The following is a 23150-nucleotide window of genomic DNA, read 5'->3' on the forward strand; positions in this document are numbered from 1 at the left end:
TTCCGAGGTAGGTAAAATGAGGACCCGGATTGTGGGAGCAATAAACTGACTTTGTATAAAAAGAACACTGCTTGGGGGGGGCCAAAAGCCCTACTAAGCGGGTATATACAAAAGGCTATTGCTTAACGCATTGTAAGCCACCCTGAGTCTCCGGAGAAGGGCGGCATATAAATTGAACTAATAAATCTCTCTCTCTCTCTCTCTCTCTCTCTCCCTCTCTCTCTCTCTCTGTGTATGTGTGTGTGTGTATGTGTGTATGCATGTAATATATAAGGTGTACCAAAAATCAGACCCCATGGGCTTAATGGATAATCTAAGAGACCATCTTACCAGAGTTTGCAAACATCAGAGAAAAGGTTACTGTACTTAAGAATGTTCAAAGGTCATGTGTCAAATAGGTAAGAAAGCATTTAGAAGAAAATGGCAACCAATATTAAAAGCGAAGAGGAAGCTTTAGCAGCATGTGGTCTAGGCCAGTGTTTCCTAATTATATTATTAAATTACTACGCTTCCTTTTGCTAGAGGACACAGCTCCACTGTTTTATATCCAAGAGATCCAATTAGTAGCAAACTGTTAGCTCCTCTGGTAGAGAAAGCACCTGCCTTGTGTTTGGTCTCAGGCTGCTGTCCTCTAGTTCATTTGGAAAGGGCATCCCACTGCTATCCTGAGAGACGCCAGAGAACTTGCTTTTCATTCAGAGTAATTCATCTTATGCTGTTGATGCAAGAAATCACAAAGACGTTTCCTATTGACATAGAGAGTCCAGTTTAAGCGGAGACTGTATTCAGAACAAGGGAGGGGGGTCAAAACTATATTGGCTAAAGACCACTTTTGGCAATAAAAATGATTTCAGTATCTTGTACTTTACAGTTTTTGTTACATTTCAATAGCGTGATTTTTGCACTGGCACACTGAAGCTGAAAGAGGGGATCTAACTCACTACCTTGTGATAATTTCCCTAAGGAGACCTCAAACTCAGCACCGATATTTCTTCCCCAGAGGAAAACCCAAAGGAAAGTGTCAGTGGATGCTAAGATGACATTTCACAAATGTCATGGGTATATATATATATATATATATATATATATATATAAAAAGTGGGGGGAATCAACACTTGTAAAAAAAAAAAACACTGCAGTTTTGCAAGTCTTGGCTGGTAAGAGTTTCTTTTTTTGTTGTTGAATTCTTAATTTTTTAAAAAGTGAAAGTGAGAGGGTGCCATCTAGTGGGCTCACAGATATCTCAATACCTGCAGTAGCCATTTGGCCAGCTCCTGCCCTATTGTATTTCTATGTTTTTAATCCTCCCCCAAAAAAAATAATAATTTGAGAATGAGGGCATTGTTAATCAGGAAGTGGCGTTTTATGGAGAGAGAGGAGAGGAAGCTTAACCTTTTCCTCCAAGCCCTGTAGCCTTAATCCGATTACCTCCCTCTGCAGCTGCAGCACTAAAAACATGTGGGAGACCTCCAGCGTTACATCTACTTACTCTTGTACTGATGACACAGTATTAAGAAGGGAACAGAGCGATGCTAAAAGCATTCACTTCTTCCTTCCGTCTCTGTCAGTCCAAAACACTTAAAAAAAAAAAAATCCTAGCATATATGGTACACAATACCTTTAATTCTGAATTAAGAACTAAAAGAAAGAAGAGGTCATATGATCCATACATTTATATATTTATTTATATGTTCACGTGTCTTGTGGTTGAAAGTAATAAGTCAGGAAACCTTCCTTTTCCACCACAAAAGTAAGGAATGAACTTGAGAAAATGTACCTTGTACTCAGAAGCACAGAGGTCTGATCGTATGCAGGTAGGCCTCTACTTCCGACCATTCCTTTAATGACAGTTTGAACTTACAAAGATCTTGGGAAAAAAGTGACTTATGGCCGTTTTTCACATTTATGAATGTTACAGCATTCCCATGGTCACGTGATCAAAATTCGGACATATGGCAAGCTGGCATGTATTTATGTGGTTACAGTGTTGTAACCGCCATAAATGGGCAGTTTATGGTGACCTTTCAGACCGTCTGAAAAGTCAATGAGGATGTCAGATTCACTTAACAACCATGTTACTAATTTAACAACTGCAATTATTCACTTAACAACTGTGGGAAGAAAAGACATAAAATGGGGCAAAACTCATCTCTCAACTGTCTCACTTAGCAACAGAAATTTTGGGCTCACATACCTGTTGGACTACCTGTATTAGAGAGGTTTCTTAGCAGGGAGAAGGGTTTATGTGTTTTATTATTATGTGTTTTATTATTATTAATTAACTTACTTATTACACATCCATGCCTGATTCTGGTTTCCTGGTTTGTTGTGTTGCTCTGTGTTACAGACCCTTACAGACTTAGATCAGGAACCAAAACAGTGAGTTCCAAGACACTAATTAGAAAAACAGTGTCAGTGAAAGAGTAGAAAATAAAATGTCAACTCGAAAGAAATGAGGAAAGGCTGAATTCTCTGTTAACATTGCATTATCATGGATTTCTTACAGAGGGGAGCTAGGAAAGAGGTTCACCTTGTTGTACACCACGCAGTAGTGGCTATCATAAAACATTTGGATCAAAGGATCTTCTGATTAGGATTCCAGCAGCACTGTATCCAGCTGTCCTAAGTGCTTTTCATTTTGCAGAATGAATATTTTCATCTCGGGTGAGGGAAATCTTTGAGAATGAGGAGATCAGCAGATGAATCCAACCCTTGGAGAAATGAACCCAAAGGATATTGAGTGTGATCTAAAATTACATTCTAAGTGCCTCAGATTACATAATGTCTCCTGGCATTACCACAAGGGAAGAGGCCATAGTACAGGGTTGTACAGGTAGCCCTCGACTTACAACAGTTCATTTAGTGATGGTTCGAAGTTACAACGGCAATGAAAAAATGACCTTTTTCGCACTTACAACCATTGCAGCATCCCCATGGTCATGTGATCAAAATTCAGATGCTTGGCAACCAACTCGTATTTATGATGATTGCAGTGTCCCAGGGTCATGTGATCCCCTCTTGTGACCTTCCCACAAGCAAAGTCAATGGGAAAGCCAGATTCACTTAACAACTGTGTTACTATCTTTACAACTGAAGTGATTCACTTAACAACTGTGGCAAGAAGGTCGTAAAATGGGGCAAACATTAACAAATGTCTCACTTAGCAACAGAAATGTTGGACTCAATTGTGCTCGTAAGTCAAGGACTACCTATACTTTGTAACTGGGATCTTTTGTGTGTTGAAAATCCCATGTTCAACTCTATATTCACCAGTGGGGTTTAGCTAGAATCATCTATCTTTTTCAAATCATCAGCACATATCTTGGACAACAGAGATAGTAGCACAACTTTGAAAGTCGCTTATTTTGGAGAGTCACTCTTGTTTGGTCTTTGAAAAGTCCTGTCTTCTAAGTGGATATCCCAAAATAAGTCTCCCTAATCACTGTCAGATTGGCCTCTGCATAGGCACCTGTCAGTGTATGGCCTTAGCCAGATAGCCAAGGGGCCCTTGCCTTAATTCAAAGACAGCTCTTGCTAGTGAATTTGCATTCATTCATTTACTCTGCTTTCCCCCTTCATTGCCTTCCGTATTTAATCCACACAGTTGATTTCATTAAAAATACGTATATCACAAACAGAAGCATTTTTTGCAAAACTGGTTTTAATGCAACATCTGCTTATAGGCGCCCGGGGGGATCAAAACAGAGGCAAACTGCTTACTGTGTGAGAAATCGGCCTAGCGCTGCACAATAATGCTGTGATGTTAGAAGTCACAGAAGTGCTGGAGTCTGGATGTGGATCAAATTGTTGTGGTGGTAATTAGAAAACAATAAGGGTACACACAGCTGAATCAAGATGTATTAAAAGCTGGGTAGTAATTCTCCTTAATACTGGCTGGAAGAGAGGAAATGGGAGCGCATTATCATCTGCTCTTATTACAATGCTTGTTTAAGTTGTGGTGTGTTTCTAGGCCTTTTGAATTCTTTATAGAAACACCACCTACTGAAGAAAAGCTGGCCCAGCACATGCTTTACACATGGTGTACAGTAAAATGTTGCTCATGGAAGGTGAGGAAAAGACAAGGGACGCCAGTGGTATATATACCTTACTATACTGTTTGTTTAATTGATATTAACCCCATAAAAAAGTGCCAGGCTTTGAACTACCACGTCAGCAATGGACAAGCCTGAATAGGATTCGCACCTCACACAGGATCTGCTGGGACTCTCTGTATAAACAGGGCATGGTATCCTCCCCTCAGTGTAACTGCGGGATCCCACATCAAACTGTAGATCACATTGTGACATTGTAAGCTGAGGGCATATACCAGTCCAGTACCTGACCTTTTTTAATATAAATGATGCTGCGCTTCAATGATTAAATAGCCCAGACGTTGGTATTTGAACATAGATCCTTTTAACATACGTATTTTATTGGGCTGTACTAATCTAGATGAAATGTTCATATGTATTGCTAGTCCATGTATGATATGCCATACGCTAAATAAATAAACAGATAACACTGAGATATTTCCCATGAATGGACTACTTAAGAGTCTGTACTTCGAACATTAAGTGTGATTCTTACTTGAAAGCATGCTCTCAATGTGGCACTGCTTTAAGCATATTACAAGGATAGAATATTTGAAGAGAATTTGATGATTAGGAGTAACTCCAGTTTCCCATGCTTCCAGGCCTCTAGTGGAAATATTATATACAAAAAGTATATATTGATACTCTTCAGAGGTGGGTTTCAGCAGGTTCTGACCAGTTCTGGAGAACTGGTAGCGGAAATTTTGAGTAGTTCGGACAACTGGTAGTAAAAATTCTGAATTGGGCCCTACCCCATCTATTCTCTGCCTCCCAAGTCCCATCTGATCAGAAGGAAATGGGGATTGGTGAGGGAATGGTGATTTTACAGTATCCTTCCCCTGCCACGCCCACCAAGCCATGTCCACCAAGCCATGCCACGCCCACCAAGCCACACCCACAAAACTGGTAGTAAAAATTTTTGAAACCCACCACTGATACTCTTGATCAAAGAGAATCAAAACATTGTCAAGATTATTGGTGGTGGGGGAGGGGTATCTTTCAGGAAGTAAATGTATTATCCAAATGTAGATGTATGGGTTTTTTATATCCACAGATTACCTTTTCTGTTTATTTATTTTCTATTTAAAGTATGCATGAGTTCTGCAAAATGCAAAGTGCACACCATCAGACAGACTATAGAGCAGCATCAGGAAGAAGGCATGATCTATATCATTTAGAGCAGGGGTGTCAAACTTGCGGCCCGCAAACCAGATGCGTCACTTGCTGGCCCTGCCCCCGCCCCACTTAGCAAAGGGCAGTGGTGGGTTCCTCCTGGTTCAGCCCGGTTATTCCGAGCCGTTAGCGGTGACGATATGATGTCACCGAACCGGTTCTGCCCCCCCGCTCTCCCCCACCCCCACGTTATTCTTACCTTTTATTTGGCCCCACCCCCAATCTATTGCTGCCTCCTGAGTCCCAGCTGATGGCTAGAGGGAAAAAAAAACTGTTTAAACTCTTGCTGCGGGGCTTCAAAGGGCTGCCCTACAGCTGATCAGTATTAAAAGAAAACAAATGAGTAGACCAATGCCTGCAAAAATACATGAGTAGATCAGTGCCTGCAAAAATAAATGGGTAGACTAGTGCCTGCAAAAATACATGAGTAGATCAGTGCCTGCAAAAATAAATGGGTAGATCGGTACAGCTCTGCAAGCAGATAAAAGCCTGGTAGACCAGTACCTCTGCTAAATCCTAAAGAATTGTCACATGACCATCAAGCCACGCCCACAAAATAAGCCACGCCCACAGACCCGGTAGTAAAAATTTTTAGAACCCACTCCTGGCGAAGGAGAAAAAATCCCAATATGTCACCTGATGCTGCCGTGACAACGTGAGTTTGACACCCCTGATTTAGAGATAGAGAGATTCCCTAATCTTCCCCCTCCCAGGGAATAGAAAAGCCTTTTGTTTTGTCCACCCTCCCCCCCCAAAAAACAAAAAAAACAAAACAAGGGAGAAGTTCCTAAAGGAAAGCTGGAAAATAATGGGGTGCACCATTTCCCCAAACAACCAGATACCTGGCTATAATCTCCAGGAATCTCTAGGGGAGTCCTGGTAAATTGAAAAGCAGAGAGAATCTCTTTACTTTCTGTATAAATAGGTACCAGGTTAACAAAGGAATTGACATTAAGATGTTGATTCTTTATTTGTATAAAGGAGGAAACTGGGTTTCTAATATCTGAGGGATGATGATGATGATATGAATGATGAATGATAAGGAATCAAGTCTTGTTCTGGAACTTTGGAATAGAGAAATCCTATTTATTCTTTATTTACTACACAATTTTATATACCAACCATTTCCAAAGAGCCTCAAGGCAATTGCTATACAAAACAAAACAGCAGCAGCAACAATAATAACCTATCTAAAAAAACAACCCACACACCATTAGAGCATATGCTTTGAATGATTGTTTTTTTTAAAGAAAGAAAAATTAGGGAGTTCCATATTTGAAAAGGTCAGATACTCCAGAAATATAGAAGGCAGTTACAGAGGCAGCCAGAGCAAAGGCATATCATTAGCTGTGAGGCTCTTGGCTTATACGGAATCATCTGCAAAGATGGGCAGAATGGGCCAGAATGGAAGAAATTATTCTGAGATCAAATTATGTACAGCTTTAAAGGTGACGTTTAATTGGACCCCAAACCAAATCAGTATTTTAGTAACCCCAGTATCATTTTTTTTTTTGTTTACTCGGAATATGACTCAGTCATTTAAATTTTCCTGTTTTCTAAGATGTATTTATTGCAAATTCTAGAGTATTTGAAGATTGGATATTAAAAATCAAACAGGGACCTTTTTTCACATTTGTACAGTAAAGCTTTGGGGGTTCTTTTTTATGCCTTTTCAAATTGGCCTGTCCCCAAGAATCCTTTAGCCATATCTATCTATGTCACACACCTAGGCCGCTGTATTATAAAAATTACTTCCTGTTTATATTTTAATCACTACAAAGCTTCATTAGGGAGAGTAACATCCGGAAGACAGGTGATAGTACTAATAGCAATAGCACTTAGATTTATATACCATTTCACAGTCCTCTCTAAGCGGATTACAGAGTCAGCATATTGCCCCCAACAATCTATCACTGGCCCTCATTTTACTGATCTCGAAAGGATGGAAAACTGAGTCAACCTTGAGCCAATGAGAATCAAATTGCTGACTGTTGGCAGAATTGGCCTGCAATACTGCATTCTAACCACTACACCATCACGGTTTGAACTCCATAGTATCTTGAGCTACTATGTCTCTAATCTAAAGTAAGAATACAATTGGACCTCCAACTTTCCATGTTACGGGCTCATTTATTGCTCTCTAACTATATATTCACCAGTTCTGTGAAGAGTTTTCAACTCCTTTTAGCAATTTCACTTACGATTCTGCAGTGTCTGAAAGAGGAGGGACAGGTTTGTGACAGACTATCCTTTTCTGTGGGTGATCTAAATTGAGAGCTGGTATGATGTCTAGGATAGTATACAGAATGTGGACCAAGAGATTTCAGTTCAAATTGTAGAAAAGATTAATCTGTTACTTTGATTGCTTTCATTTTTCCTCTTCCAAGTTCAGGTGGAAAAGAAATGTATTTGCTTTAGATACTGATGTGAATATCTTAGTTCCTGATTCAGAACATTTACATTTAAAATTTGCAGAGCAATTTGTGAGTCAGAATAATGAAAGCACGTGCATCAGAAAAGTGGACCAAAAAGCATTTCTTACAGCAATTGTTGCAAAGATTGCATTTATTATAAAAAAAAAATTCAAGCAGTCACTAATGTATATATTTAGACAAAATAATGCATATTCATTACAAAAAAATTAATCATAAGGTAGAGTATCAAATTAAAAGATTTGCCCCTTCATGTTTGCTCAGTTCAATTTCCACATCATTATTCTTCATAGCTAAATTTTCATGCACATTGCAACTAACATACATTTATTTGTGTACAGTTTTGACTCATTTATTTCAAGCAATTCCAAATTTATGACATGCATTTTTTTCAGAAATGCAAGGATTCCCATGGGTACTTTCTCCTAATGTAGGATGGGATTGGAGGTTCTCTTCTCTTTTTTTGTTATTCATTTCTTTATTTTGAAAAAAAAAATGAGAATGATGAAGGATAATTTTTTCTGATTTACATAGTAATTCAGGAAGTGAGGATTTGGCATCTTTTTATTAAAATGCAAATTCAAAATAGTTACTGTCTACTCCTATAGGCTGTTATTTATGGGTAAATTAAACAACCCTGTGATTGGTTGGGTCATCCTTTAAGAGAAATATAATACAGTCTAATGTGACCAGAATGAACATTAAATTTTAGGCTAACCGTAATATTTTACCCAATTACTGGCTGGTCCCGTGATCATCTGAGAAGAATATATATTATAAATAGAAAAACATAACTGCAGTGGCAAATGAACTTCAATAACAAGCCAATATTTACTTACCTAAATAAATAAACAGAATGGCCACAGGTAGGCAAAAAAGTTGTGGGAGTCAGGAGAACTTTCCAAATTCTGCTGGCTTCCCCATTGACTTTCTTGTGGGAAGGTGGCAGGGAGCATCAGAAGATGAAATCACATGACCTGAGATGCTACAGAAGCCACACTTTGCAAATAAAACTGGTGTGAACCTCATGGAAATTTCAATTCCGTAGTAACGGGTCTTGGATTTTATACTTTCTTTAAGTTATCAGATTTTAGATATCTTGGTTAAAAATGTGTTTCAGTATAATACATCATCTGGCTAACTTGAGGGTACAAATAGGCAAACAGATAAATACAACGACAGCCTTAGTAGTATATAAACGTCAGAAATTCAGGAAAAGTATGCCAAAAAATGTCCTCGGTTTTGAAAACCCCTCAAATAAATTGTATGCCTCTGAGATCTCTCTTCAGCTGTAGGAGAAAGGGATCAATATTTGTGATTAGGTAAATCCTTATAAAGTGACTGCACAGATCATTTGATCCTTGCTTGGCCTATAGAACATTATATTTGAATTGAGGCTAGCAGTTCAGAGTCCAGGACATCTGTTGTTTTCATTAACAACAGTATATTTTCATGCTAGAGTGGCAAGTTCCAGTAGAAGCTTCTGATCCTCTGTTTTGAATTCTGGTGCCAAACATGTTGCAAGAATGAACAAACTCTGCCACTGAGCATCCATGTCCCATTCAGTCAGTGAAGAAACCAAATATAAAAAGAACAGCTATGTTGGTATTAAGGGAAAGATACTTGCAGCAATCCAGGAACAAGAAGGCCTTTTCCTGATGCACATTTAAATCCATGTTTTCAACTAAACAGCCCTGTCCAAAGTTCTGTAAGGGAAGACAATTTATTGAACAATTTATTTACATTTTTTTCCCTATAATCTCAACATTTCTAATTCCATCTTAAATGCTTTCTGGGTTAGATTTTCTTAATTATCACCTGAAGGACTTTTTAATCAAATGCTCCCATAAATCATAGAAAATAATATTCTTTTTTTTTTTTACTTAACAACACTGCTGCACTCTGGGAAAAAAATAATAGGCTTAAGAATTATAACTTTTTAGAAAATTTAAATCAAGGGTGAACAATGTTTTGCCCTGCCTATTGGTACAGGCTTGTACAAACATAAGATTGAAGAGGGGAAAAAATCTGTTTTCTTCCCACAATTCATTACTGTTGCAGCAGCAGCTGATTTTCTAAAGACCATAGAGTTCTCAAAAAAATAATGATTTCTTCAAAGGTTGCAAGGTCCAGCAACCTCACATCTATTCAGTACAGAAGTCAAAATGTCAGCCATGAGGGGCAGGCACGTAGGCAGAAATGGACTCCTAAGGGGTCCTTGACTCTAACCCTAACCATCCCAAAGATGCTGAAAGACTCAAGATGCAACATCCCCTGGCATAAAGGCCAATGGTATTGGTTAAATTTTCTTTTAATGCTGTTGGAAGAAATATCCAGGTCCAGTTCCAAGCCGGGAAAAAATGGAGGCTGATTGGAAAGAAAGATTCTGTTTAATGGTGAACAGAATCAACACACACAGAGAGAGTGCAGTTCTGGAACAGCTGACCAAATGGAGTTGAGAGTGGGTGGGTTTTTATACCTTCTTTGGGCTTTGTATTTGAGCTTCCTGTTCCTGTGCAAGAACATGTCCTTTAATATGCTAATGCTGTTGTCAGACTCCTATGGAGTCATGGCTGGCTCTATAGGCAGAAGGGAAAATGCAAATCCTAGTGTTTGTCTGAGTTAATCTTGTCAACCTAATTGCTTATCTGAAGTTTCTGTCTGGCTCAGTCTTTCCGAATGGGTGACCAAAACTGCATTTCTAAAAGCTGGCCAACTCAGTTTCTGCTTAGTCAGGGAGATTGGTGCTGGTTTCTGCCTCCCTTAAAATATTTTTTTTCCATTTCTCTTTTAGGGGAAATATTCTATCCTGCCTTTTTAATATTCCCCAAAATATTTCATTCTCTAGGAAGGTGGGTGGGTGCTAACTTTCTACAATGCCCAAAGCATTGCTGCTACTTTGCCTTCTGGCAATATGATCTTTCCAAATGTTTTTCTTGAACTTGAAAACTGATTAGATTTTAGACAGTTTCCTATTTTATATATTTTTTAAAGGCATCCACAAACTTCCTGTCATTTTGAAGCATATGTTCTGGATCTGTCCTCTGAGAATTTTGTGGACTATATTCTCAATTAGTTTGTTATGCTGCACTTGTTTCTTGTCAGTTTCATTCTACCCCTGTGAGAATGAAAATGATAATGCTAGAAACAAGTGGGGAAAAAGAAAAAGTGATTCAAAATCGAAAAGCAAATGTTGATTGGAAGTAAAAGACATACATTGGTCTAGTCTGCTCCTCCTTAAAGCAAACATGAGCTTAGAAAGATCACAACTTTTTTTAAGCATTAAGTGCAACATGATCTGTCCTGCAAGCCAGAAATCACATTTCCCCTTCCAATCAGCATTGTTTCTTATTTTTCACCCCTCTCTTATACAAAAGAATAAGAAATAAATGGAACAATATTCCTTTCTCTCCCCCCTCTCCCCCCTTGTATTAAAAACAAATGGCCTCCTTTGTCAGGGAAAATACTTAGCAACAGGAACATCACAGTTTTATCTGCTGAGTAAGGATTGGATCTTGGGCTGAAGCTACACAAAAATACAAATAGGCAAAATGTGTGCTGCTTTAAAAAAAATCAAATCAGAGCAAATACAGAAAGCTATATATAGCAATAGACTCTGTGGAACAGATATGTAAAACATGCACATGCACTCTGCAAATTGATGCTGGTTGTTGGGAGATATGACAAGGAAGAAGGATCTGTGTGAGATGGGAGGCTATATAAATTTGATAAATAGATACATAAATAAGAAGTAGCATTTTGGCCTTAAGAAAAACTATCATGAAAAGTATATTAATGTGTCTGGGCATTTAGGGGCCTAATAACATAACACATTACTGCTTGTTTTCATAGTTAATCCATGTTCATATGCATTCTTGAATCTTCCCACAGAGTTTTTTTTTTTTTTCTTCACTTAAATCTTTGGTTTGCATGAAAGACAATAGGGCACTGCTGCCTTTCTTTCTAAAGCAGTATAGAGTAATTTCCTTCCCTGTATAAGCCTGAACCACCTGTGGTTCATATAATCATTAGAGGCTGTTATTCTTATGTGGACAATCACAATCTCAGAAAACATGCTTGTTCTTTTTTTTCTTTTTCCCCTGAAAATAAAAAAAGGCAAATTCTCAAGATTGTCAGGCTTGGTTTTGTTTGGAGGGATCAAATATGCCCAGTCTTGTCACAGATATTACCAGAGGGGTATACAGTATATCTAGTCTGAAGTCATTCTTCTTCTTCTTGTGCCATATCCATCATCGGACGTTGGCGATCGTGTTGGCAATCCTATTTTTGTCAATAGCCTTTTGAAAAAGTGCTGCTGAGTTTTGTCCAAACCAGTCCCTAAGGTTTTGAAGCCATTATGTTCTTCTTCTGCCTGGGCCTCGTTTGCCTTCAATTTTTCCCTGGAGGATTAAGGAAAGGATGCTGTATTTTTCTGGGTGTCGCATCACATGTCCAAAATATTCTAACTTTCACTTCTTAATGGCTTTGATTATTTCCCTTTGCTTTCCCAGACAGCTTATCACCTCATTTGCGATTTTGTTAATCCTGTTTATACCTAACAGTCGTCTGTAAATCCACATTTCAAATGCTTCTAGTTTCTTCAAATGGCTTTCTGTCAGAGACCAACTCTCTACTCCATAGAGCAGGATAGAAAAGATGTAACATCTAACAAGCCTAATTTTCAGTCTTAGGCTTATGTCATGACTGCAGAAGACCTTTTTCATTTTGAAGTCATTCAAAAGGGTGAAGTCATTCAGCCTTGCAAATTATGTTCCCATGCTCTTGGATATAGCGTAATCTTGAACCATAGAAAGACCTTTTAGCGAACTAGAAGAATCAAGTTCCTCTAGGTAAGGGAGGGAGACTTCCTATATGTAAATAGTAAGTAGTCGGAAAGCCATGTATAGCTACAAAGAGAGTGTCAGATGTAAATGCCTTATTCTCTATTGTGTAAATAATGTATATATGGGACATCAGGGGTTAACTTATTCTTTGGATTTTAATGTATTCATAATTTACCACTCCCATTCCTGGCTCCACCCCTTGTATATATAAGGAGCCACCCTCACCATTTTCTTTGCTTCTATCTTGAATATTCAGCGAATATAGAATGCCTATTATTATTAAAGAGAAATATATTTAAATCTCTAATTCTTATTATCTTTATTGAGTCTGATCCTGAAAATATTGCAACAAGCTGGTAGCAGAGGATGGTTAATTGACTCAATAAATAATTAAAAATGTCTAAGAAAGATAGGCCCAACACCAGGGCCTACAGCAAGGAAATAGAAACTGAACAAGAGATGATCAACGAATCCACTAACGCGATTTCGAGAGAATCCGAAGAATACACCACTGAAGAAGAAGAACTGATAAATGAAAATAATGACCAGGAAGAAATCGAAATAGAAAATAACGAACTCAGGTCAGAGATATTGAAGATACTAAAAAGCCAGAAGAACGATGAAAGCCTCATCGCGAACCTCCAAGAAATGCTGAAGAACAACGGAGCAGCGAGAGAGAAAAACGTCGTTAAAGAAAAACCCAAAGATCAAAAAACTGTGAGTGAAATGAATACTGAGAAAGTCGTTGTGAAAAAGAAAAGATGTGATCCCGCGCGAAATTTTGAATGGCAGCCATCTTGGTTTCAACGAACTTCAAAAGAGAGTGAAGCAGAGCCAATCAAAACGCTCAGTTCAAAATTTCTGGCGCGAAAAACGCTATCAGACGACGAAAGTGAAAAAGAAGACTCAAACTCTTCAGAAGAACCAGAATCAGAAAGTGAAGACGATTTAACAAAGTCTCAAGTAAAGTCAGCAATAAAAACGCTTTTTGCTGCTTTTGGGCCAAGATTGAAAATTTCCAAGGCACCAACGAAGAAGCAAGAGATCAAACCGACAACTCGAGACCTGCACGCTCCCATCCTGACTTCGAAGGAGACGACACCTGAGCCCAGAGAGCCATGCCGATTCCGTCCTACACCGCAGACCGGATCAAGTGCCAACGCACACGAAAGAAAGAGAAGAGCTGTCGCCACCACCAGAACCCCTAAAACCGAACCAGAGACCGACTCATCTGAAGAGGAGCGGAACGAGAGAACTGAAATGGAGAGAACCTTCCACGACGACGCCAAGGAAGAAATGAGCAACGCGCATGTGCAAAGCTACGTAGACGGCCCCGAAAGACTTGAACTGGCCAGAGAACCGCGCAGACTCGTTGCGAGCATCCCCATGCCGTTCTGTAATTTCCTGCACTTGCGAGACCACGGACTGCCTCAGGTTGTAAGTAATGGACAAAATAATGTGGGGAACTTACCCAGTGACTTCCCAAAACTTAGAATTGATGGCATTAATTTACAAGAGTGGTATCAACAACTTCAGGTTGTCTTTATGAAAGAAAATTTACTATTCTTTATAACTAGTCCTCCAAGAAGACCTTGGACTTTAAAAATAGATTGTTTACATCATAGAGCATTTTTCATAATAATATCTAGCGTGTCTCCTGCAATGTATCATAGCATCAAATCAAACCTAACTGTGTCAGAAATAATTCAATGCATGTTTAATCTATTTCACAGCGATAGCGTAGCTACAACTACAAGAATGTCTAAGGATTTCTTTTCTTCTAGAGTGAAACCAGGGGTTTCTATAAGTGAGCATTTGATATCTCTAAACAAAATAAGAGCTGAGCTGCAATTGAGGGGGGAAGTGATTTCAGATCAAACAATGAAAAGTGTTATTATCAATTCACTTGATTCATCATGGGATAGCTTTATGTCACACTTAGATACTATTAATTTAGGATATTTAACCATAGAAAGTCTATCTAACAAATTGATAGCAGAAGACAATTCAAGAAAAAATCGTTCCAATAATCAAACAGAACACAAATCTTTTAGGAAAGTAGCTTTCCAAGAAAAATATAATGAAGCCTTTAGATGCCACAATTGTGGATCCAGGGAACACAGTAGAAGAGACTGTCCCAAAGTCTCAAGGGAGAGACATAGGCCAGAATATAGGAGCAAATACAATTATAGACAGTCTTCCACAGATAGACACAAATATAGAAGCCCACCAAATTACAGAGAAAGTAGAGGGGGTAGAAAAAATTCAAAAGAGAGAAAATCTGGGTCACTAAATGGACTAAACAAACAAGAAAGCACCAAAACACAACAAAATGAGAACAATAATTGGCTTATTGATTCTGGTGCAACCAATCACACCACTAACAACAAAAGTATATTATCTTCATTTACAGAAGATAAGTTTGTGATAAAGGTAGCTAATCAAGAAAAGGTTCAAGTATTAGGCAGAGGAAATGTGACCTTGCCTGGTTTAGGTAAAATAGAGGGGGTATTATTAATCCCAGAAATACCTCATAACATACTAAGTGCTATAAAACTAAGCAGAGATTCTGACATCAATATAGTTTTCTCAAAGGGGAAAGCAACTTTAGAGAAGGACAAAACAAATATAGGCACTGTGATGATAAAAGGAGGTCTACCCTATCTGATAACAAAAGAAAGATGGTTACATAACATTGATTCAAATATGGAAGATTGTATTGAAGCAGATGATGAAAATGTTAGTAACAGTGACAATGATGAATGTAAAATACCTCATGATCACAAAAATACACACAATGAGAAGAAACCAAAAATAGGTAAACCAATTCATGATGAGTGTGCTCACATCTTACATAGGAAGTTAGGACATGCAAGCTTTCCTGTAGTTCAAAAAATGACTGAACACGCAGAAGGTGTCAAAATAAAAAATTGTGATAATTATTTGGAATGCTCAGTATGTAAATCCACCAAACTAAAAACCAGTCCCAGACCAAAAAAATCTAACAGATCAACTAACAATATTTTTGACTTAGTACATATGGATTTAGTTGGTCCATTAACTCCATCAATTACCTATAGGAAACGTTACTTTCTAACAATAGTGGATGATTATAGTCGCTATGGTTTTGTTTACACATTAAAGCACAAGGATGAAACCTTTCAGAAATTTAAGGAATTCTACAAACGCATAGAAACACAACATAATATCAAAATAAAACAAATTATGACAGATAGGGGATGTGAATTCATGTCTAAAGAATTCTCCCAATGGTTAAAGGATAGGGGAATGCTACATTTCACGTCCAATCCATTTTCTGCGTTTCAAAACGGGATTGCAGAGAGAAAGAATTCCACACTACAAACCATGATTAGATGCACATTAGAGGATGCTGGTTTAGGCAAACAATTCTGGTCAGAAGCCCTACATTATTCAAATTACACTCAAAATAGAACCTGGTCCAGTATTGTGAATAAGACACCGTATGAGGTGATGTACAATAGGAAACCTAAATTAGCACACATGCACATATTTGGAGTCACTGCAGATGTGCACATACCTAAGCAGTTGAGGAGAAAGGGAGAAAACGTATCCAGAAGATTAAGATTTATGGGATATGAAACTGGAACCAAAGGGTACAGATTCATTGATAATAATAACAAATTTATAGTCTCCAGAACAGCTGTGTTCCATGAGCAGGCCAATTGGTCTAAACTGCACCTTAATGAAATATTTCCAAATAAATGCAAAGATGCGATATCTTGCGAGGAAGGGACAATAGAAAATCAAAACATTAACAAAAATAAGAACAAAACCAAAACTTGGACAAATAGTCAGCATAAAATAAAGACAGACACATTAACAAAAAAGGAAGCTAGATATTTGCACGACAACCATAGCAAACCTGAAAGAGCTATTAGAAACAATAGAAATCAAATACCAAGTAAATACAAAGATTACATAATGCATATGAATGGAGAACAAATAACACCTAATACATATGAGGAAGTATTAAAACTCCCTCGTGAAGAAAGAGAAAAATGGGAACTAGCTATGAAAAAAGAGATGGAAAGTTTGCAAGGATTAAATGTATTCACTCCTGCGATCGCACCTAAGGATAAAACAATTATAGGTACCAGGTGGATTTATAAAATTAAGAACCTAGAAGGAGGCAATACTTTATACAAGGCTAGACTAGTTGCACAAGGTTATGCACAAAAATATCCAGAAGACTATACTGATACATACTCCCCCACGGTGAGGACAGAGAGTGTTAAAACAGCTCTAGTAGTAGCATCTGCACTCAATCTGGACGTATTTCAATATGACATACAGACTGCGTATTTACACGCAAAACTAGATAAGGAAATATATGTAAGAGCACCACATAGTCAATACACTAATAAGAATGAAATTTGGTTATTAAATAAGAGTCTATACGGATTAAAGCAATCTGGCAAGAGATGGTACGATTGCTTGGTAAAAGTACTAAAGACCATGGATTTCAACGCTACCACTGCTGATAACTGTTTCTTTGTAAAAAAGAGTGATGATCACATTGAATTTGTATTAATTTATGTGGATGATATTTTATATATAGGAAAACACAAAGAGAGCAGAGAAATCTTTGTAAATAAGTTAAACGAACATTTCTCGTTGAAATCTCTAGGTAAAGTGAATAAATACCTTGGTGTACAAATTAACAAAACTAGAAGGGGATTCAAACTTACTCAGAAAGATAAGATCATTGAACTTCTAAACAAATGTAATTTAAACAATGCCAAAACCTGTGACACTCCTATGCAAACTGATTTCCTTAGAAACACTGATGAGTCTTCCCCTGAATTTAAAGATAATACATTTTACAGATCAGTTATAGGCTCACTACTTTATATATCTAATTGGACCAGACCAGATATTGCATTACCTCTCAATTTATTGTCAAGATATGTTAGCAAACCAACCATGTATCATTGGGAAGCTGTCAAAAGAATTCTAAGATATTTGAAAAGTACATTAGATTTTTGTTTAGTATTAGAACCTAATAATGACAAAGAACCAAAAATTACCTGTTATGCGGATGCAGATTGGGCTGGTGATACATCATGCAGAAAGAGTACTTCTGGTTATATTTTTCTATTGAATGATTGTCCAGTTTACTGGTACACTGGTAAACAAGAACTGGTAGCCACTTCAACCACAGAAGCGGAATATGTTTGTTTATCCAAAGCTGCAAATAACCTTGTATGGTTCAATGACTTGATCTCAGATGTTTGGAAAAAACCCGCATTACCTTTTGTTGTGCATGAAGATAATAAAGCAGCCATTGAAATATCCAGATCCGATGCCATTGGACAAAGGTCCAGGCATATTGATATAAAATTTAAGCACGTGAGACAATTATCTCAAGATGGGTTCATCAAAGCAATACATTGTGATACTTCTGAACAATTAGCTGACATATTAACGAAGCCTTTACCTTCTAAACAGCACAAATATTTAACCTCTAAATTGTATGTATTATATTGTCCTGAATCTGAATGTAATTGGTGTTGTATAGCGAACCGGCATTTAGAGGGGGATTTGTCAGATGTAAATGCCTTATTCTCTATTGTGTAAATAATGTATATATGGGACATCAGGGGTTAACTTATTCTTTGGATTTTAATGTATTCATAATTTACCACTCCCATTCCTGGCTCCACCCCTTGTATATATAAGGAGCCACCCTCACCATTTTCTTTGCTTCTATCTTGAATATTCAGCGAATATAGAATGCCTATTATTATTAAAGAGAAATATATTTAAATCTCTAATTCTTATTATCTTTATTGAGTCTGATCCTGAAAATATTGCAACAGAGAGAAACTTGTCAAGCCATAGGGATCTCTGGCTAGTAGAAATGGATCACTTCCTTCTGCAATCATTAACATTAAGGACCAAAGGATCTGATCTCCCTCATTTTGTCTCCTTTGGCCAGGTGTTCATTGTTGGCAGCAAAAAATGTGTTATCTACAGATGAGCGGTCATTAGGAGGAATATGTGTGAAGAAATATAGCCCTCAGATTTTTGATTGGCTACCAGTATCACATTCAGGACCTGGTGGCCTGAGAAGCTACCGTAATCTGATTACTGAAACTAAAACCTCTCAGAAAACTAGCTCTCAATCTGAGAAATTTGCTGACAGGACAATACATTTTGGACAAATGCCTTCACCTCTGTCTTCCGCTTGCCAGCTTTAGAAACAGGCTACCAGCTTATTTTTGCCTTTCATCCCTTTGGTCTGCCCGTTTGAATCACACAATACTGTATAGCATGGACTAATTTGGTTCCAAATGTGTCAACTAATACATTATACACATATTATATGCAGGAGAATCATGAAGGGTTGGTGTTTTGGTGGGGAGAGGGAGAACTATGAAAGATTGATGTTTTATGTGGGGGTGTTTTTGTTGGTCAGTTTTGGTTGTTTGTAGTTATAGTTATACTGAACTCAAATCAGAATGCAGAATGTGGTTTTTTTTTCCTACCATGGTCTTCCAAGGTTCTGAAAGTATAAATTATTAAAATAGGCAAATCTGAGAGCATTCTTAAATTGTCAGGAAAGAAATTTTGGTGACTCAAAGGAGTAAATTGTCTGTAGTTATGGTGAGTCAAAAATTCAAAAATGAATTCCAGCTTAGAGGAGTGAAGAGGAAACACACTACAAAGTAATACATGACATTTAATTATTTTTCTGATATAGAGAGGTTATGCATGGGCAGGAAGGAATATTATACATCTGTATCATCATTAAAATATTTAGTTCCTCGGGTGCAGGAATTACCAGACATTATAAGCAACGGTCCTTTAGCTGATCAAATAATACTGTAAACCACCTGGAGTAGTTGATGAAATAATAAAATACAGATGAATTAGAATAGGCAGACTTAAATTCTGCTTTTTTTTCCTGCTTCAGTGTACAGAATAAAAATGGATGGTTATATAAGCAGATGATGGTAATACTGGTGCTAATTATCAATATCCTGTTCAGCACATTCCCATGGATGGGCAGACCAAAGGGATGATCAAATATGTGGTTTGAAACATCCTCTGTTTGAAGGCAGTATGGTTCAAGAGTCATAAGAGAAGGTATGGGCTTTAGAGTAGCTTATCAATATGCTAAAATACATAGGCAGTTGGATATGATGCTTTGCCAATGCAGTATGGTATATCGTCTTTTTCTTTGTATATTAATTTCTACATTTGCATCTACCCATCGCTGATCTGGTGGGCACAGCTACTGATCATATGGCCAAGCAACAGGATTTTAAGAAATGTTCCCAATGAGATATCCCCTACCCTGCTTTAGATGTCCTGATTCATATTTTGTAAATCTTCAATGCCATATATTTATTTCCCATTTATTTTTTTAAGTGATTGAAATGAACCAACTTGAATAAAAGAATAGAGGGTTTGAGAATTGCTTGATGGGTTTTCAAAACTTTTCCATGACAGTACTTTGTGGTATGAACACAAGTCCATGGCCACAGAGAGAACGGAAATCGTATAAGGGATTGGTATCCAGGGTTTTGACCTACAGTGAAAATTGTCAAACTCTTTTTCAGAGACAATATACGTGTCTGAATAATGGTAGCACTATCAAATATTTATAGCTTTTTTCAAAAACATGTTCTATCCCAGATCCCTCCTTAAAAAACAAATTCACAGTGTAAGGAAATGGTTCCTTTCTGTAGTTATTTCTCTACTCTCTCACACTGAAGCTATAAGAGACCTGTGTAATTCTATCAGGAGTAAAATGCACTTACTTTCGCTACCGGATCAGGAATGTGAGTGTGTGTGTGCGTACACTTGCTGTGCTTGCGTGCGCCTCTTCTGCATATGCGCAGAGGGTCAAAAACAGGATGTGATGATGTCCAGGTGGGAGGACGGAGCCTCCCACCGCCAGCCCTACCACCTTTTGCGAGCCGGATAGATCCAGTCGCATTTCACAGCTGAATTCTATGACATGTCACAAAAGCAGTATTGAATTAAGGAAAATATAATTTTCTCCCCATCTCCAGGCTGTGAGTGGAGAATTAAGGCATTGTAAACTTCTTCATTTTATGTCATACAAGGCTTAATCAATTGACATACCCATTCTATCATTTAGTAGACTAGCTATTAGATGTCTAGATTTCTAACATAGTTTGAGCAAGAAAAGCAGGATCTTTTTTAGATCTCTCTACTAAAATTGGTAAAACAAGTAGTAGACAAACACAGCATGAAAATATTCATGGCTTCAATTCAGATAAAAAACCATTAATATTTGTTTATTCCAGATAAACTCTTTTAAGCTTTCTTTGTGATTAATGACTTCCAGTTTATTTCAGGAACAATTTTCAGTTCATTTATCTTGATAACCTCTGCTGTAATATTGAGAAATGCTATCATCTAGTCCACTGATCATCAAAGTAAGTATGACATAAACACTTGATGAATTTCCTCACTTCCCCCCTGGCCCTAATTTTCAGGTGAGGTTGAATATAGAGGTGGCTTTTGTTTTACCAATAGTTTTATGATTCTTCAGGAATAGTTTTGACTTGCATTCTCTTCTGCCTATTTTCCAGAACGCTGCTCCTACACTCCAGCACTGGGAAAATCCTCATCTCTGACAGCAACTGAGAGGACTAATATTTAAATTAATCACCCACTCTGTGCTCCTACCACGCCCCCTTTTGCACTCAGATCCCCAGTCTTTCTCTCAGTTGCTGACAGACTGGGAGGAATTTTTCTGTGCTCTTAGATTGCGTGAGGTTTTTTATTTATTTTTGATTAGCCCCCTTGTTCCCTTCGGAGGTTTCTGTTCCTTTAAAGGGGTTTTTCTGTCTCTTTTTACTTTTGGCTGCTCAATTCCGCCCCAAACAGCTGTTGGTCGGCTTCGTGCCCGGGGAGCTGGGCCGTTCCGACCCTAGCTCGTGGAGCGCTCGCTGCCGCCGGCTTCTGTCCCTGCGGGGCGGAGCCGGCTGTAATTTTGCCGCTGGAGAGTCGGGGGTAGGGCTTTTAGCCGTCGCTCCCCCAGTGCGGCTTCACATAGAGAGGGGCAGCGGCGGATCAAGAGCCGAAGGTGAGGAGCGTTTCCAGCTCGGCTCCGTTCCGGCGTCCGTCCCGTGAGTTGCTACGGGCGGCGCCGCGTGTTGAGGCTTCCCCACGCCTGGAGCTTGCCGATTGAAGGGCAATCGGAGGAGCGCGGTGCGGCTCGTGGTGGCTCGCCGCCTCCCCGCTGAGCAGCTGGTGAGCGCAGCTCCGTTCCTCCGTGAGGCGCTCAAGAGTGTGGCGGCCGGGAGAGGCCAGGGCGGCAAGTGTTTTCCCTGAGAGGCGCGAGCGTTTGCTGCGCCATTACATCGGGGCCACCATTTTGGCCGGTTGGGACGGCCGCCATTTTGTCGGGCCTGCAGCTAGGCCGCTGCCTTTATCCTGCCCATCTGGACGCAGGATCAGGCGAGGATTTACCCTAGTGGGGTGTTGCTGCCGGGACATTTTAAAAAAAGAGAGGGGGGGGGGCCTTCCAGAGACCTCACTGGCCCCATTTGAGATTCCCCCAATTCGGGTGTAGCCCTGGTAGGCCTTAACGCTTCCTGCCTATCCCAAGGCAGAGCGTTAGTCCATTATTCTGTGAGTTCTTTTGGACAGTGTTACTGACCTCAGCAGGGGTGGGCCTTATATAAAAAAAAAAAAAAAAAAAAACCTTGGCCGATTCCTCGTTTTCTTCTGATTTGGAGCTGGAGGCCAGCCCGGTATGACCTTCTAAGTCCCGCAAGAAAAAGTCGGGCAAAAAGTCTCGCTCGAGCGGTCATGGGGCCCACTCATCCAAGAGCTCATCTGCAGCAGATAAAGACGCTCTTAGGCGTCACAACGCTTTGGAGAGGCAATGGGAGAAGGCCAAACAGGCAGCAGCTTTGTCTCCAAGCCGGGAGGCGGGGTCCAGTCGTCAGTCGCCCCCTATCACAGCAGGGCCTGAGACACGAATGGCACAACCCGCTTCATCATCTTTACGTAGGGGTGTTTCACAGTCAATGCCTGATGTATCGTTAGTGGGGATGGATGCTGCAGCGCCTCCTGGGCGACAACCATCAGCCACATTCACTCCCACGGCTGCAGGACTTCGGGCAGTGGAGCCCTCCCCTCCTCTGTCGCAGATGGACTTCCAGTCAATGCTCTCTACGGCCCTGGCTTCGATCATGGCAGCGAGTGCACAGACAACGGCCCAGTCTTCTGCGGCAGGAACTTCTTCAGGCGTGCTGTCTTCCTCGTCTTCGCGTCGGATCAGGCATACTTCTCCTCGAGAGTCCGACACGTCGGAGAGCTCTGACCAGGACGAGGATTGTGCTGATGAGCCGGAATTTTCTGAGGACGAGGGATTACTGCCCGACTCACCGACTTTCACGGGCCTGTTTCGCCCGGCCTTGTTTAAATCTCTTCTACACAAGGCTAGATTGACCACGAACCTGGGGTCGGTGGGAGCCCAGCCTCCAGATGTACAGTCGGAAACAGGTCCGCATGATGCCTTGTTCAAGCAAGTTAAGCAGGAAAAAGACTTTATCCCGTGCCCTCAACTGTTCACTGAAGTG

General features: G+C 39.3%; 1 protein-coding gene across 1 annotated transcript in view; it reads left to right on the forward strand.

Moving 5' to 3' along the window:
* TMEFF2 (transmembrane protein with EGF like and two follistatin like domains 2) overlaps positions 1-23150 on the forward strand; it is a 280639-nt gene that overhangs the window by 39842 nt on the left and 217647 nt on the right. Inside the window, exon 5 of the mRNA XM_070956835.1 lies at positions 763-766. Within this exon, the coding sequence (XP_070812936.1) occupies positions 763-766 (4 nt within the window). The remainder of the gene's footprint in view (positions 1-762; positions 767-23150) is intronic.

Source organism: Pituophis catenifer, unplaced genomic scaffold, assembly GCF_029215685.1.
Source record: "Pituophis catenifer annectens isolate HBS135680 unplaced genomic scaffold, rPitCat1.0.hap2 SCAF_1, whole genome shotgun sequence".
NCBI classification, from domain to species: domain Eukaryota; kingdom Metazoa; phylum Chordata; class Lepidosauria; order Squamata; family Colubridae; genus Pituophis; species Pituophis catenifer.